At 39.5% G+C, this 13655-nt stretch overlaps 1 protein-coding gene across 2 annotated transcripts; it reads right to left on the bottom strand.

The window, feature by feature from the left end:
• Nucleotides 1-434: 434 nt before the first annotated feature.
• On the bottom strand, nt 435-13586 carry KIFBP (kinesin family binding protein). Of its 2 annotated transcripts, none has more exons than XM_080621433.1 (7): nt 13218-13586; nt 9876-9974; nt 6513-6592; nt 6209-6392; nt 4988-5072; nt 2565-2674; nt 435-1869 (listed from the first exon to the last, which is right to left on the bottom strand). In XM_080621433.1, exons 1-7 carry the CDS (start codon nt 13566-13568, stop codon nt 991-993), a joined length of 1788 nt encoding a protein of 595 aa, XP_080477559.1. In that variant the 5' UTR covers nt 13569-13586; the 3' UTR covers nt 435-990. The 2 variants fall into 2 exon arrangements, with proteins under 2 accessions (XP_080477559.1, XP_080477558.1); XM_080621432.1 differs by having other exon boundaries at nt 13038-13586.
• Nucleotides 13587-13655: the final 69 nt, after the last annotated feature.

The following is a 13655-nucleotide window of genomic DNA, read 5'->3' on the forward strand; positions in this document are numbered from 1 at the left end:
CGATGGCACACAGGCGGATTTTGAACAGTGCCTCAGCAGCAGTGGGATCTGCAGCATGTTCAGAGAGGTCCCCATTTCAGCTCCTGCTAAGACAGCATCTGGGCTCCCTGACCATAACAAGGTGTAAAGCCATCTTCGCCATCCCAGGCCTTTAAGCTGTATTTAGCAACTGTCTGGAACACTAGAGCACAGCACCTCTAAACTGACAATTCTCTACAGTGTATTAAGAGCAGGGTATTTGCTCTCACCACAAGCAAGACAGTTTGCTGCTTTCTTGCTCTTGGTTCTGGCACTTTGATTTCTTATGTGTTTTTACCGAAGACACTCATGGGGAAACACTTTCACAGTTATTTATTTTGGCCAAAGTTGTAATGTGTATAGTATCTTAGTAAGATACAAGGAAACAGAATTCTAAGGACTCTGGAAAAAAAAAAACATTTAGCCAAGTAGTCCATTTATTGAGCTTCTATCAACTAGATTTTGATTAACAGGGAAAAAAGAAAACACCGAGCAACATACAAAAGAAATATTGAAAACAACAAAGTTCCCTTCTTATGGATAAAGTTTTCTGGGACAAAAAGACATAAAACATATTCTGGTTGGAAGAACGTGCCTCAGTTTTCTTAGAAAAATTTTTGCTGGAGAAACATTCTCTTAAAAGAAAGAATCTTCAGACAGAACTACACTTAGAAACCGAACCATATGCCAAAGGGAAAAAAAAAAGAGGGAGAAAAGGTTTATATTGACATACAGGACAAATAATACAAACCATTAGCTGAACATTCACTTTACATTTAAAGTTTATACCATTAGTGTGGGTGAGCTACTGAATGGGAGAGACCCAAGTTTTTCACAAAGTTATACTACTGCAGGCTCTAGCTGGACTGCCAAACTGTAGACATCTTAGTTCTATCAGTACAGAAGGTGTCTGACAGCACTGGTTTATACAGATATCATTTTAAAAGTGCAAATTCCCTTCAAGGCAAGTATTTACATAAATGGACACAGCTTTGCTCTTAGTCTCTCCATTTTTGTTGGAAGAAGACCCACCATCTCCTTACTGAGTTCTAGTTCAGTTTCAATGGCATGGACAGCATCTGGGTACTTCTCACAATAGTCTACCAGAAATGTGTAATATTCCAATGACGTCTGCATATTTTCCAGTTGTTTTTTGCTATCCGAAGTAATAAGCTTACCATATAGTCGTGCAATATGAAATTTAGCCACCATAGCAGGACGAAGAACATCTTCCTTGAGCACTTCAGGAAACACCTTATCTGGGTTCCTCAAAGAATCTAAGAAGAGTTCATAATATTTGATTGCAAACTGAGCCAGAGAATTAATTTTTTTAATTGTGTGGGAGTCTAGCTCCTCTAGCCTGTTACCAATAGCTACCTTTAAATCCATCATCTTGTAATAGGTGTCAGCTAGCTCAAACTGAAGCTGCCTACTGATCAACAGATAGTACTGTGGATTCAATTCTGAGCATATAGGCTCCAGCATGTCTATTCTACGCTTGTGCATTTTGCAGCGCCTCTCATAGTCTTCTTCAAAGAAAGCAAGTACCTTAAACAAAGCACTGTGATCCTGAACAATTTCAATATGGTCAGTAACATAACCATCAACCTGAAAGAACTCTTTTGCTTCCTGAACATAGTTCTGACCAACTAGGAAGATTTCTCTGGCTTCTTGAAAATCTAAAGGATACACACTGCTCACTTTCTCTTCCATGGCTAAGACAGAGTCACATATATCACTCATCCCAAAAAGGACAGCTTTTTTTCTGCCCTTCTCTTTTTCATCCTCTTCTTTTTTCCTTTGGGCTTTAAGTTCCAATTGCCTGTCTGGATCCAGTTCTCCTATATTATCCTGAAATGACAAAGCATACTCATTAAAAATGCACATGGCTTACATGACTTACACTGAATCATATTATTTATGAGTTACCTTTGAAACATAAACAAGACAGCAACAAGACAGAAGAGAAGATGCACTGGCATATTAGACTTTCTATTCACAAAAATAATTTAAATTACAGTCTCTTTTCTGTAAAAACCTAAGACTTAATTTAGTCTCCCTGCCCTGTGGGACAATATAGCTAAAACAATACCTCTAAAGCCCAAAGGCCCTCCTTCTGCAAAGCATTTCAGCACATGCCGAGTTTTAAATATTCAAATGAATGTTTAAATGAATTAAATGAATACTTGAATGAGAACACCAGCATACAAAACTGTTCCATATTAAGATGTTCTGACTAGCAGCTAAATAAGAAGTAATCTGCCAAATCAAGCTGCAAGAAAATGCAGCAGAGGAGGAAATTCTGCGAAGCTGCTGCATAAGCAGTACACTGATTACACTACAGAGCTGATCTCCCATCCGTGCTTATTTCCAACTGCTGCACTGAACCCAAAGCATACTGTGAAACACTTGCTACAGTGCAAGCAGCCATTGTATCATTCATTGAGCAATTGTTTATCATTTACTACCAACTATGAATTGATTCCTGTTGCAAACATCAAACTTTGCTTGCTTTTAAACAATAACAGCTACAGATGTTTGGTTACCTCAAGTAATTTCTGAGCGCTTTGCAGGAGATTCAAGCAATACTTAATCCAGCACCTTGCAATTTCAGCTTTTCTCTGTCGAAGGTCCTGTTGGTCTTGATCCGTTTCATCTATTGAATGGACATAAGCACATAAAAACTTTTAAGAGAACTCAAACACTCCAGCAAGCTCAAACGTTACAAGCAAAGAACATGTTACTTGTAGCTAATTCTTCCTTATCATTAGACAGAAACATGTTCTCCATGCCAGTTTATATAGTAATCCTGTAAACTGTCATTCTGGTAGAAACCATACAGATTAACATGCATGTATTCTGAAAAAAAAAAAAACCAAATCAAAAAATATCATAATGTATGTTTCAGACGACCTTTGATCTTGAAGATGTTTTACTAGAAAAGGTTTTCATGTCTCTTTGTAACAAGAGCAAGGAGTCAGGATAACCCATTTTCTGTGATTCAGCTGCCTGCCAGTTGTTTCTCAGGACATCTGTATTGCAATAGGCCCCAAACTTGCTACAAAAAAAGGGAATAAAAGTAAGGGAAACTGCCTTTGATTAATCTAACTGGTACTAGCATAAGATTTATTAGCTCTACAACTTGTGTATTTTTCTCCCCACTGTCGTAAGTAGCAGCCCTGCTGATGTCTCAAGATCACATTTTCAGAAACCCAGTGGATTTCAGAGAAAACTCATTTCCCAGTCTTTAGGCAGAGGACAGTGAGTTTGCTAACAATGAAGGGATGCTAACATTCCTCTTGCCAAATAAAAAGCCAACTTTAGACTTAGATCCATTGTGTTCATTATCTTTCATCAGAGCCAATCAAGTCATTCTTATTGTGGAAATAAGAACTGTTGCTAAATTACAAAAAGGCACCTTTACTAAATATCTCTGTGCTTGCTTATATTCCAGTTAACATGATAAAATAAATGTATTTGAGAGTGGCTAATGCTGACTGTGCATTAGCCTTACTATAAGTTAGAACTTTCTGCTTAATGATCTTCAAGTCCACAGCCCAGCTCTCTGTACAGTGAAAACGAAGGGAAAACAGGATGTTTATTCCGTTGAAACAAACACAAATATTGCTGCTCCTGTTTAGTGCAGGAGGAAGTCAACATAGAATAAGTTAGTTAACTTGATGAAAAAAATCACACAAGAAACTTATAAAGGACAATTAAAAATAGGACTCTTCTCTACCACTTCCCATCTTGCAACTGAATTTGAGACTGTAACTGACTGTATGTTTCTACACACTTACCAAAAACATAACCTCATTTTTTGGCTTAAGTATGATATTAATGAGCTCTGACAACTGCACAGTCAGGTAGCTATGGAAGCCCATAAACACTGATTCAGACCTACTGAAATTTTTGTAATAGCCCTGCTTTCAAATAGCATAACAGATCCATATAACCTGACTCAACAGCCTCCTTTTCGCTTAACTAAAAAGCTTTTGGAAATCATCCTCAAAGTACTTCACTAATAAGACAGGCAACTGCATAGAATTCTGTATTTTTGAGCTAAGAGAAATACTAAAAGCAATTAATGTACTGTCACTGAACTCCAATTAAAACAAACTCAGGTGGGTCTATTCAGGTTATATTTTAACCTGAAATAACAACATCAGTGGATTAAAGAGTTTGTGTTGTAAACAGCTCGAGCCACTAGAAGTTAAATCTGACTTTGAACGGTCAATATATTGGTTATGAATTAACACAAGGGCTTGCTGAATACTTGCTCACTCTCCATGAGTTAAAGCTCTATTGATTTGAAGCTTTCAGTTGCTGAAGACACAGAATGTAAAAGGCTGTGCTGTAGATAAGCAAAGACTAAGCCCAGACAGATGAGTGATACCATCATGTAACAACAGGTCCTTAAAGCTGTGGGTGATTTTCTGCAGGTTTCTCTTATTGATCTTCACACTGAACCTTAAAGTTGTTCCTTTGCATCAATACCCGAAACAACAAGAAGTGGAGTTACAACTCTAAAAATAACTGTTAATGGAGCTGCAGCAACCAACAACAAAAGACAATACAAGTACCTTCTGGATTTGGGGTTTTTAAATGCTGAGTTTCCCTCCCTCTTTTAAAAAATTTCCCAAGAAGCATCTGTTTTAGTTCATTGAATCATTGCCCTCTGATCACTGGGAGGCAAAGGAAAGCTGCATTTCAGCACATGTACAAATGGATGAACGGCAACATTGCCACTACTGAAAGAGATACTGGTCTAAAATTTCATTTTTATTCCGGTACGCTTTCTGAAACACCAGCATCTCATAGCCAGTCAGCAGTGCAGCAGCTCTTCAGAAACATCCCATTTTACCAATTACTTAAAGTATAAGTTCTGTACATATTGCTAGACTTCATTTTTAAACATCATTTATCATGACTTCACAATATTTTATTCAAAACTTTAATATGAACTTACTGTCTTCAGCAGATGGCACCTGTCCAGCTTGGCTAAAGACGACACTGGCTGCTGCTAAACAGTGTCGGGACTCCATAAAACATTGCTGAGAGAAACAGAAATGGCAGCATTTATCACTGATATAAGCAGCCCAAGCACTGCTCTCAGCTTGGATAAACCCCTCTCCTCAGCTAGTAAAGATACATGAATACAAGTGAAATCATAGAACCAAGAGGCTCTGGAGTGCTCTCTTCCTGCACACTGGAAGAAAAGAGACAATTTTTCCACATCCACTACCGAATACAGTATTTTCTAACCAACCATTTTCTCTCTACCACAGTCACAATAGCAAGCCTTGCTTTCAACATTAGACACATATATTGTGAACTCTGTTCTGATCTATGCTACTGTCACTTCCTTGTGGTAAAGGAAGTGATGTCTTATGTTAAAGATTGTATCATGGGCTGTTAGTTGGAAAGAGCCAGACACACAAGTCAACATTATGAGTCAGATTTAGATTCCTTTACTCATATTTGGCAGTGCATTGTTTAATAATTAGTGCTATCGATGCATCAAAATGACATGGAAATTACGAGTTACTAGTGAAATCAGCATTAACTGGCTTAGGTATGGCAGAAGTCTTTTAAGCATCAGAAAAGAGCATCTGAATAGAGAAATACAGAAACACCCAAATAAAGCTGAAGTATTTCGTAACACAGTAGATTATATAGAGTCAACACAGACTCGAGATAGAAGCAAACAGCTACCATCTCGCATACTTTAATGTTCACACAGGCTCAAACAAGTCTTAAGCATGTGTAAGGTACAAAGGACAATAATTTATAGGATATATACAACGTGAAATATTTTCACCCTCAGATGTTTTGGGTTTTATTATCCTTATTGTAAGAAAACAATGTAAGAAACAATTTAAAAGTTATTATAACCTTAAAGTTTTACTTATAAACATCATGTTACATCACTGCTGATAACTATAGAACTTTTCTTAAGCCTACACCCCTGCTCATTTTTTCCATTGCCATCACACCACCAAAGAAAGCCACTATGTCCTCTTCAGAAAAAGCTAACATATGTTTCATGTCAGAAGACAATTTGTAGTTTGATAGACACACATTTTTAGTTCAACATGGAGTCCTGCCACAAACAGCTGTTTAAACAATTGTCTTATTTGATAGTTACATTTATGATATAATTACAGCAGAAAAACATTAGGCATATTACCTTAGAGAGATAGTACTGTGACAAAGTAGCAGCATTGAGTGCCCATTCTACTGGGTGGTAGCCACAATACTCAAGCTGTCGTTTTAGAGTAGTATGGCAATATTGAGCAGCCTTCTCAATCATCTCTAGGTGTTGGTAGACTTGTGCCAGATAATACAGAGTATGCGTGTAGGCTTTTTCAAATCTGGGAAAACAACAGTCTGTTTAGATTTCATCTCCCCAGCCCCTCCCTCCCCCTCCTAAAATATACCCTCATAAAATTAAAAAAGTAACAATATTCTAGGTATGCTGCTACACACCCCACCTTTTTGATCTTTCTTGGTCTGTAAGTTTTTCTTCTTCTGCCATGAAATGTTCACTGGGATCCAGAGGAGGATTTCCATCCTGCAAGAATACATGATATATTATTTTACTTTTTAACATAGTGCTCCCTCTTCTGGCTGCAAATGATTTACATTTTTCAATCCCAAATTCAACAAAACTTCGCGTAACACATCTACACCTATCTCAAAGTCACAACTCTCGAGCAATTCCACAAAACTCAGGAGATCTAGAGAATTAAAGCCACAATTCCACAGAAAATTACAAAGTTTTCAGTTTATAGAAGACTTCTGCTTACATACTTTAAAGCAATGCAAGCTGTCAGCACCAGAAATATTCAACCTGGATTCTACAGGGCTATAATTGTCTTTATTTTGCACAACATTATAATGTTCTTTAAAGGATCAATGTAATACCAAGCATGCCTTCTAGTATGAAATATTCATTTGCAAAAGTGCATTAATCAGTAACAAGAAAACATCCTGCAGGAAGTACTGCAAAGAACATTGTGTGCAGAAAGAGCTCAGCAGACCTGCTGCAAAGACTTACTGCTGTGAAATTACTCCCTTGATTCATAAGCTAGTAAGACTAATCAAATATATGAATGAGACAACAGGCTTTGTCTTTGTCTTTGGAGGATGAAGCTGCTAAAGCCTGATACAAGACATGACCTACATACAAGTTATTAATGATGTGAACTACTTCATTCAGAAGTGTTCTTTTTTGGTTTTTTAAACCATGAGTTCTGTCAGAATCCTTATAGAGACAACTATACAACTTTCAGCACTGCTCTGTTAAACCTTGCCTTAAAACAACTATCAGTAAAGTTAGATGCATAATTGGAAAACCCGAGATTAACATTGCTTATGGCAAAGCTCTACTAGTCTGTGCTAACTATGTTCACTTGTAAATAACTTCAGATGCCAATTCTAAAACATTTTAAATAAAGGCATCTTTCTAAAAGTGGCTTTTTGCCATTAAACAGTGCATCCTGAAGGATGTTTAACATACCTGCTAGCAACAGAGCCCAGTTTATTATGCAACTTTCCTAGCACTTTCTTAACCTCTGTTCTGCTGACAGGCAGGGTACGCCACAAAACAACCACACGCTAGCTGTGTAATATGAACAGTTTATTAAACAAGCACACTAACATTAATCAGGTATATATCTATATATAGTAAATAAGTACAATAAAGCAAATCATATACACATAGAAGTGCAGAGGAAAATTAGCAACGCATCAAATCATTACTGCACAGAGAGAATAGAGATTAAGAAGAAACACATCGCCAAATACCACTGAATCATCATCCAGGCCCACACTTTAAGCTGGGAAGCCCCATTGCAGCCAATGCCAGGAGTCTCAGGTAACTGGGAAAATGCCTACAATGGTGTGTTCACCCATAGGTGAGACTCCAGATTCAGTCACAAGAGGGTCCTGCTTTTTTACTCTTAGAAGAACAACCGGCTTTATGCCAGATCTCCAACTGTTTATTAGTGGGGCTGTTCAGGGTCGTCCATGTTGTGAGCATTGGCCACACACCCCAGTGCAGCCAAGTACGAAGGTTGTAAAACAGCTGCACACTTCTGTTTAACCTCCTCTTTCCGACAGTTACGACGAACACAAACATATATACTCTACCAAATACAGTGTGACAAAGAACATACTTTGTCTCTCAGTCTTGAGAGGAGATCAAGTCTCAGCTAAGTTCCCATCCATTACAACCCCATTAACTTCTTAACCCAAGACAAAGTAAAGTAACAGATAAAAAACAATCCAGAGAAACACTCTTCATAAGATAACAGGGACTCAGGCAGAAGCAATGCTAGGGAATCTATTCACTTCATAGGGAAGAAAACATACTCTTATGTTTGTACTTCTCACTAAAAAATCATGAATGGATTTGTTTTCTTGTTTTTAAAGGAAATGTTTTATTCATCTTCAAAGATGACCAGATATGTCTGAAACAGATAGTGACAAATACAAAGTGTATTTAACCTACCAGAGAAGTGTAGATTTTTTTTTACATGATCTTTTAATCTTTAGGGGGTTTCTAACTCATTAGTTTTTGAGATGTGAATTTATAACTCTTCGTTTAGCTACAAAGGCCTACAACCTTACAAAGGTTTCGAAACCTTCTAACAAGATCTGGAGCACATTCTGGCAAGCTTACAGCTATTCCTGCAAAGAAAGCAATTGAAATGACACTGTAAGCAAGACCCTTGCCTCCTTCCTGTATCTACATATTTATCCTCTAATGTCAAAGACTTAGGCCTTTAATTACCACTAGGAAGAGCTCTGCAAGTCTCCTTTATCAGCCCAAGTTCCTGCTCATAAGGTTTCACACCCTCAGATTTCCACCATAGTGCACTAAACAATCAAACAGCTTTCCTAATAGCAAAGTGTTGTTACAATGCTACAATAGTTATTTCCCTTGGTTTTGCTCTAAGTGCTTTAAGGGGGAAAAACCAACCCCAACGAATTTGTAAGTTAACTAGACCCCACCAGTAAACAACTAAATCCACAAGTTCAGGAAACGCCTCCATCATCAACAGTTTACCTAAGATTCCCAGACAGGAAGGCTTCCTGATAGCCTAAAAGTAGGGAATGTTAAGAACAGTGACTTCAGACTTTTCTAATTTGTGAATGATTAATGTTGACAGGGTTGTATAAATCCTAAAGATCCTGCATCACTACAAAGATCTCAAGTCCTCTTTATGAACCAAGTTCATGGAAAACCTGAACTGTAAATTCATGAAACTATGGTCTATCCAACATTTACAGCTGTCCTGAGACATAGATTCTGCTCCTTTAAGGCTTCAAATGTATTTAGCTCACTCATAAACTGTCCCTGAGGCAAATGAGTGTAGGAACAGCTTTGCAAAAAGCTTAAAAATAGCACAAGAGAGTCTTTGTCAATCCACAACTCAAAAGGCTGTTTAATATGCATGAGAAGTTTAACTGTTTATAAGACTGTCCTCTTGGATATGGAGCTAAACTACTTGCTCCTGTGCAACACTGTGCAGTCAGAGCAAACCAAGCAAATACGTTCTATTTGGCTTCAACTTTGGATTATCAATACAATGAGCTTTCAAAAGGACCATTATTTTTGAGCACAATTATTTACCTGAATAAGTCTATTTTTAAATGAGCAAGTGATCCTCTAGATTGCCTCTTTCTATGCCAGCAGTACAAATCAAATCAATTTTCAGAACAATCACAGCAGCCAGTATAAAGCCCAGAAACTCAAGTTGCATCACATGATCTTTTTTTCAAAGATTACTAAAACTGTAAGTGGCACATGAAAGTAAAACCTGCCACAATATTAATAATAAACACAGTACCTCTTTCATGTATTGGTTATACAGGGCTTCTGCAGACTCCAGGTAAGTTTGTGCAGTTTTAATTTTATCCCTTTCAGACCACAGGATACCTAAGTTGTTCTAAAGGCAAAAGGAAAAACTCGTTATTTTCCCATTATGTTCCATCTACATTACACATTTTCTCCAAACAATTTATCAGTCCTCATCCTTATATATAGGTGTTCTAATACAATGGATTTCAAAAAAGCAAAAATCATGACCATATCACAAGTTGCTCAAAAGAGGGGATTCTCACACAGCAGCAAATACAAACAGTCACCTCACAACCTGCACCTTTTTTGTGTTTGCTATGTAAGGGCTGGCTTGTTCAAACAAGACTTTTTTCCATGAATCTCATTCATGCAGCTTTTATATCATATAAAAAAAGTCATAAAAAGAGCCAAGGAACTAGAAATTGTCATCATGATTCTGTATAAAATTTAATAGAAAAAAGATATGCAAGGAACAAATGCTTGTATATTTTCAACAATGAAATTACATGAATCGTTAAAATACAAAAACTATGGAATACTGCCTTCAAATTTAAATTACAGCAATGTTACTTAGTAACATTACTGTATCTGTGAACCCACCTTTTACAAAAAGTACCTCTAATTTTATTAATAAGATGAAGGCATTAACAATCTTTGTCTAATGAGCTAATTTAGTTCCTAGGCAGTATTATAAAAAGCAGCAGGGCTAAAAAGCCACAAAACTTCAAGAGTTAGAATGTGTAGTTTTGTGCCAGCCCTGTGGCCCTTTTAATTTCATTGATTTTATTATTTTTATAAGAAAGCACCATATTGCATGATATTTATGAGCAGAAATACTTTGCCCACAGCCAAGCAGTGGACCAGACCAAATTTAATTAGGCAGAAACTGTGATGTACAACCTTATGCAGAAGTTCGGAAGTTAGAAGGAGGGCTACAGAAACAGGCCCAGCAGGAAAAAGGAATGTTTCTTTTTTTGAAATAGAATTCAGTGCCTTGACAACATACTCTGTATATCCTAGAACAGGGCGAAGTACAGCCACTGTTGACAATTACTGATTTTATATTAGAAATTTTTTTAATTAAACATTCAAGTCTTTAACAGCCCTTGGGACAAAAGCTGAGGGCATACTCATTTACAATCACTGCTCTCAGCTACATGCCTGATGAAAGTGCCAGACCACAGCAAACCTGTTTACTGTTGGATCACATCACTTCACATAACAAACTATCCTGCTGTTTCCTTGTCCTGGGTTCAGCAGTAGCAGTTATTTTTCTCCTTCTTAGTAGCTGGTGCAGTGCTGTTTTTCTAACTTTCAGCCTGAGAACAACGCTGATAACAGTGATGGTTTTAGTTGCTGCTCAGTAATGTTTACTCTGACCAAGGACTTTCTGAGTCTCATGCTCTGCCAAGAAGGAGAAGCTGGGAGGAAGCAGAGACAGGACACCTGACCCAAACTAGCCAAAGAGGTATTCCATACCACAGCACGTCATGCCCACTATATAAACTGGGGGCAGTTACCCAGAAGGGCTAGGTCACTGCTTGGGTCGGGCTGGGTATCGGTCGGTGGGTGGAGAGTGGTTGAATTCTCTCCCCTTGTTATTTCCCTTATCATTATTATTATTGGTGGTAGCAGTAGTGGTTTGTGTTATAGCTTAGTTATTAAACTGTTCTTATCTCAACCTGTGGGAGTTACATTCTTTTGATTCTCCTCCCTATCCCTCCAGGAGCAGGGGGAGGAAGAGGAAGGGGGGGAGTGAGCGAGCAGCTGCGTGGTTCCTGGGTTGCTGGCTGGGCTTAAACTACGACATTCCTAAAGGCCCCAAAACAGGAAAATCCATTCAAACTTTTGTCCAACAGAGAAAAGCTGCTTTCCATCACACCAGCTCAAAAGCACAGTGGATTTCTTGGCACTCAGCCACAAAAGCAGCAACTTCCTAGGAACACACAGTGGGAAAAAGTTATCTGATTTTGACTGGCTGCTCAAGAAACCTCCAATCTTGTAACAATTTATAGATTTGTAGCAGTGCAGCCAAACTGTCACACTCAAGGATGATGAGCAGATGTAACCTCATGAATTCCACATAACTCAGTTCAAGTCATCATCGTCATCATCATCATCATGGCTTGACTTCGCAAACGAAGATTTGGGAAGGGCTTTACCCACGCCTACTACAAGCGCGCTGATGACTAAAAAGGCCAATGTGGGATAGGCAAATCTGCTTGCAAAAAGCACAGTGAAAGGTCTCCTTGGATGGTACAGGCGGGGCGGGATTCCTTCTACGTTGTCTTCTCCTCGAGACTAATTCTGTGTGTGTTCTCAAAGGAGACAACAGTGTTATGTACAGTGTGTCTCCAAGTCTCCCGATTGGAGGCCAAGGTGGACCACTGGTGGTAGTCAATATGGCCAAGGCTGAGGTATTGTTTCAGGGAGTCCTTATATCTCTTCTTTGGGGCATTTCTCTTGCGGTAACCGGTGGCGAGTTCACTGTAAAACACAATCTTCGCAGAAACATCAAATAACTGCTCTGTTTAAAGTCTAGATAAATATCTAACTATATACCAGCTGCCATGACAAAGCTGTTGAGCCTTTTGTGAATCTTCATCTAGCAAGATCCAATTTTATTAACAGTATTACTTTCTTCAGAATGAACTGAGTATTACTTCTAGCCTTACAAAACTCTTATTTACTGGTCTGGAATATAATATAACAGAGATTAAGAGTTAGCAGGCAAGAATTAAAAACAAACAAGTGACAACTTTTGAGAAAAATTTACCTTTTCAGGTAAATGGCATAAATAGAAACATCTCTCAACTTTACTTAGACAACAAAACTACAGCTAAGGAATCACAAAGCAAGTTCTGGACATAATGAGGTCTTCTAATTGATTCTTGCTCAGTTCTTATAAGTTCTGTCTCAGTCTACACTGAAGAGTACACTGCTTTGTCAACACTCACTTTCTATTCAGAGAACACACTGTTAGATGCTCTTCTGCACGCCCAGAAGCATCAGCAGCATGTTTAAAACAATGGCATCCATCCATATCTGCCACCTGTGAATTTTTTCTTTGCGCAAGAAATAAATGCCAGGGCTCCTGGTGCTGAAAAACCTATACCCTTCAAGCGACTGAAGTGCCACGAATACCCCTTACCGTTTGCAGCCCACTGCAGGGACCACACAGCTCGGCCCACGGCCAAGGCACCTGCCTCCGCCAGAGCCCACCACCTAAAGCCACCCAAACGCCTTCTCCCTGGACCCCTCGGACCCTCCGTCCGCAGGCTGTGAAGCCGCACCACAGACACCCCCTTCGGCCTTCACAGCCCCAGCCCACCTGGGCCTGTATGTAGAGGGAGACGCAGTCTGGGGAGAGGCGGTGTGGCTCGAGGAGCTGCATGCAGCGCTGCAGGTGCTCCTCGCCGGCAGACAGCTCCTCGGTGTCGGTGTGATTGACACCCAGCTCATACTCCAGCACAGCCCGCCGCACAGCCAGCAGCCGCGCCTCGTTGCCCTCCTCGGCGGCGCTCAGCAGCTGCTTGACCTCCTGAAGCAGCGCCCGGGCGCTATACTTGGAGCGGTAGGGGTCGGTCTCCGGGTCCTTGCGCGACTCCACGGTGGACAGCGTTCGGGCGGTCCGGAACTTCTCGCACACCGCGGCCCACCCGCAGCTCCCCACCGCCGCCATCTTCCCTCTGCTTGCCGCCCTGCGTCACGCGCGCCGCCACCTGACGCGCTGCCTTCCAATAACCGCCGAGCTGCAGGGGGGGCCCCG

This window comes from Psittacula echo (assembly GCF_963264785.1).
Source record: "Psittacula echo genome assembly, chromosome: 6".
In the NCBI taxonomy this organism is placed as follows: Eukaryota; Metazoa; Chordata; class Aves; order Psittaciformes; family Psittacidae; genus Psittacula; species Psittacula echo.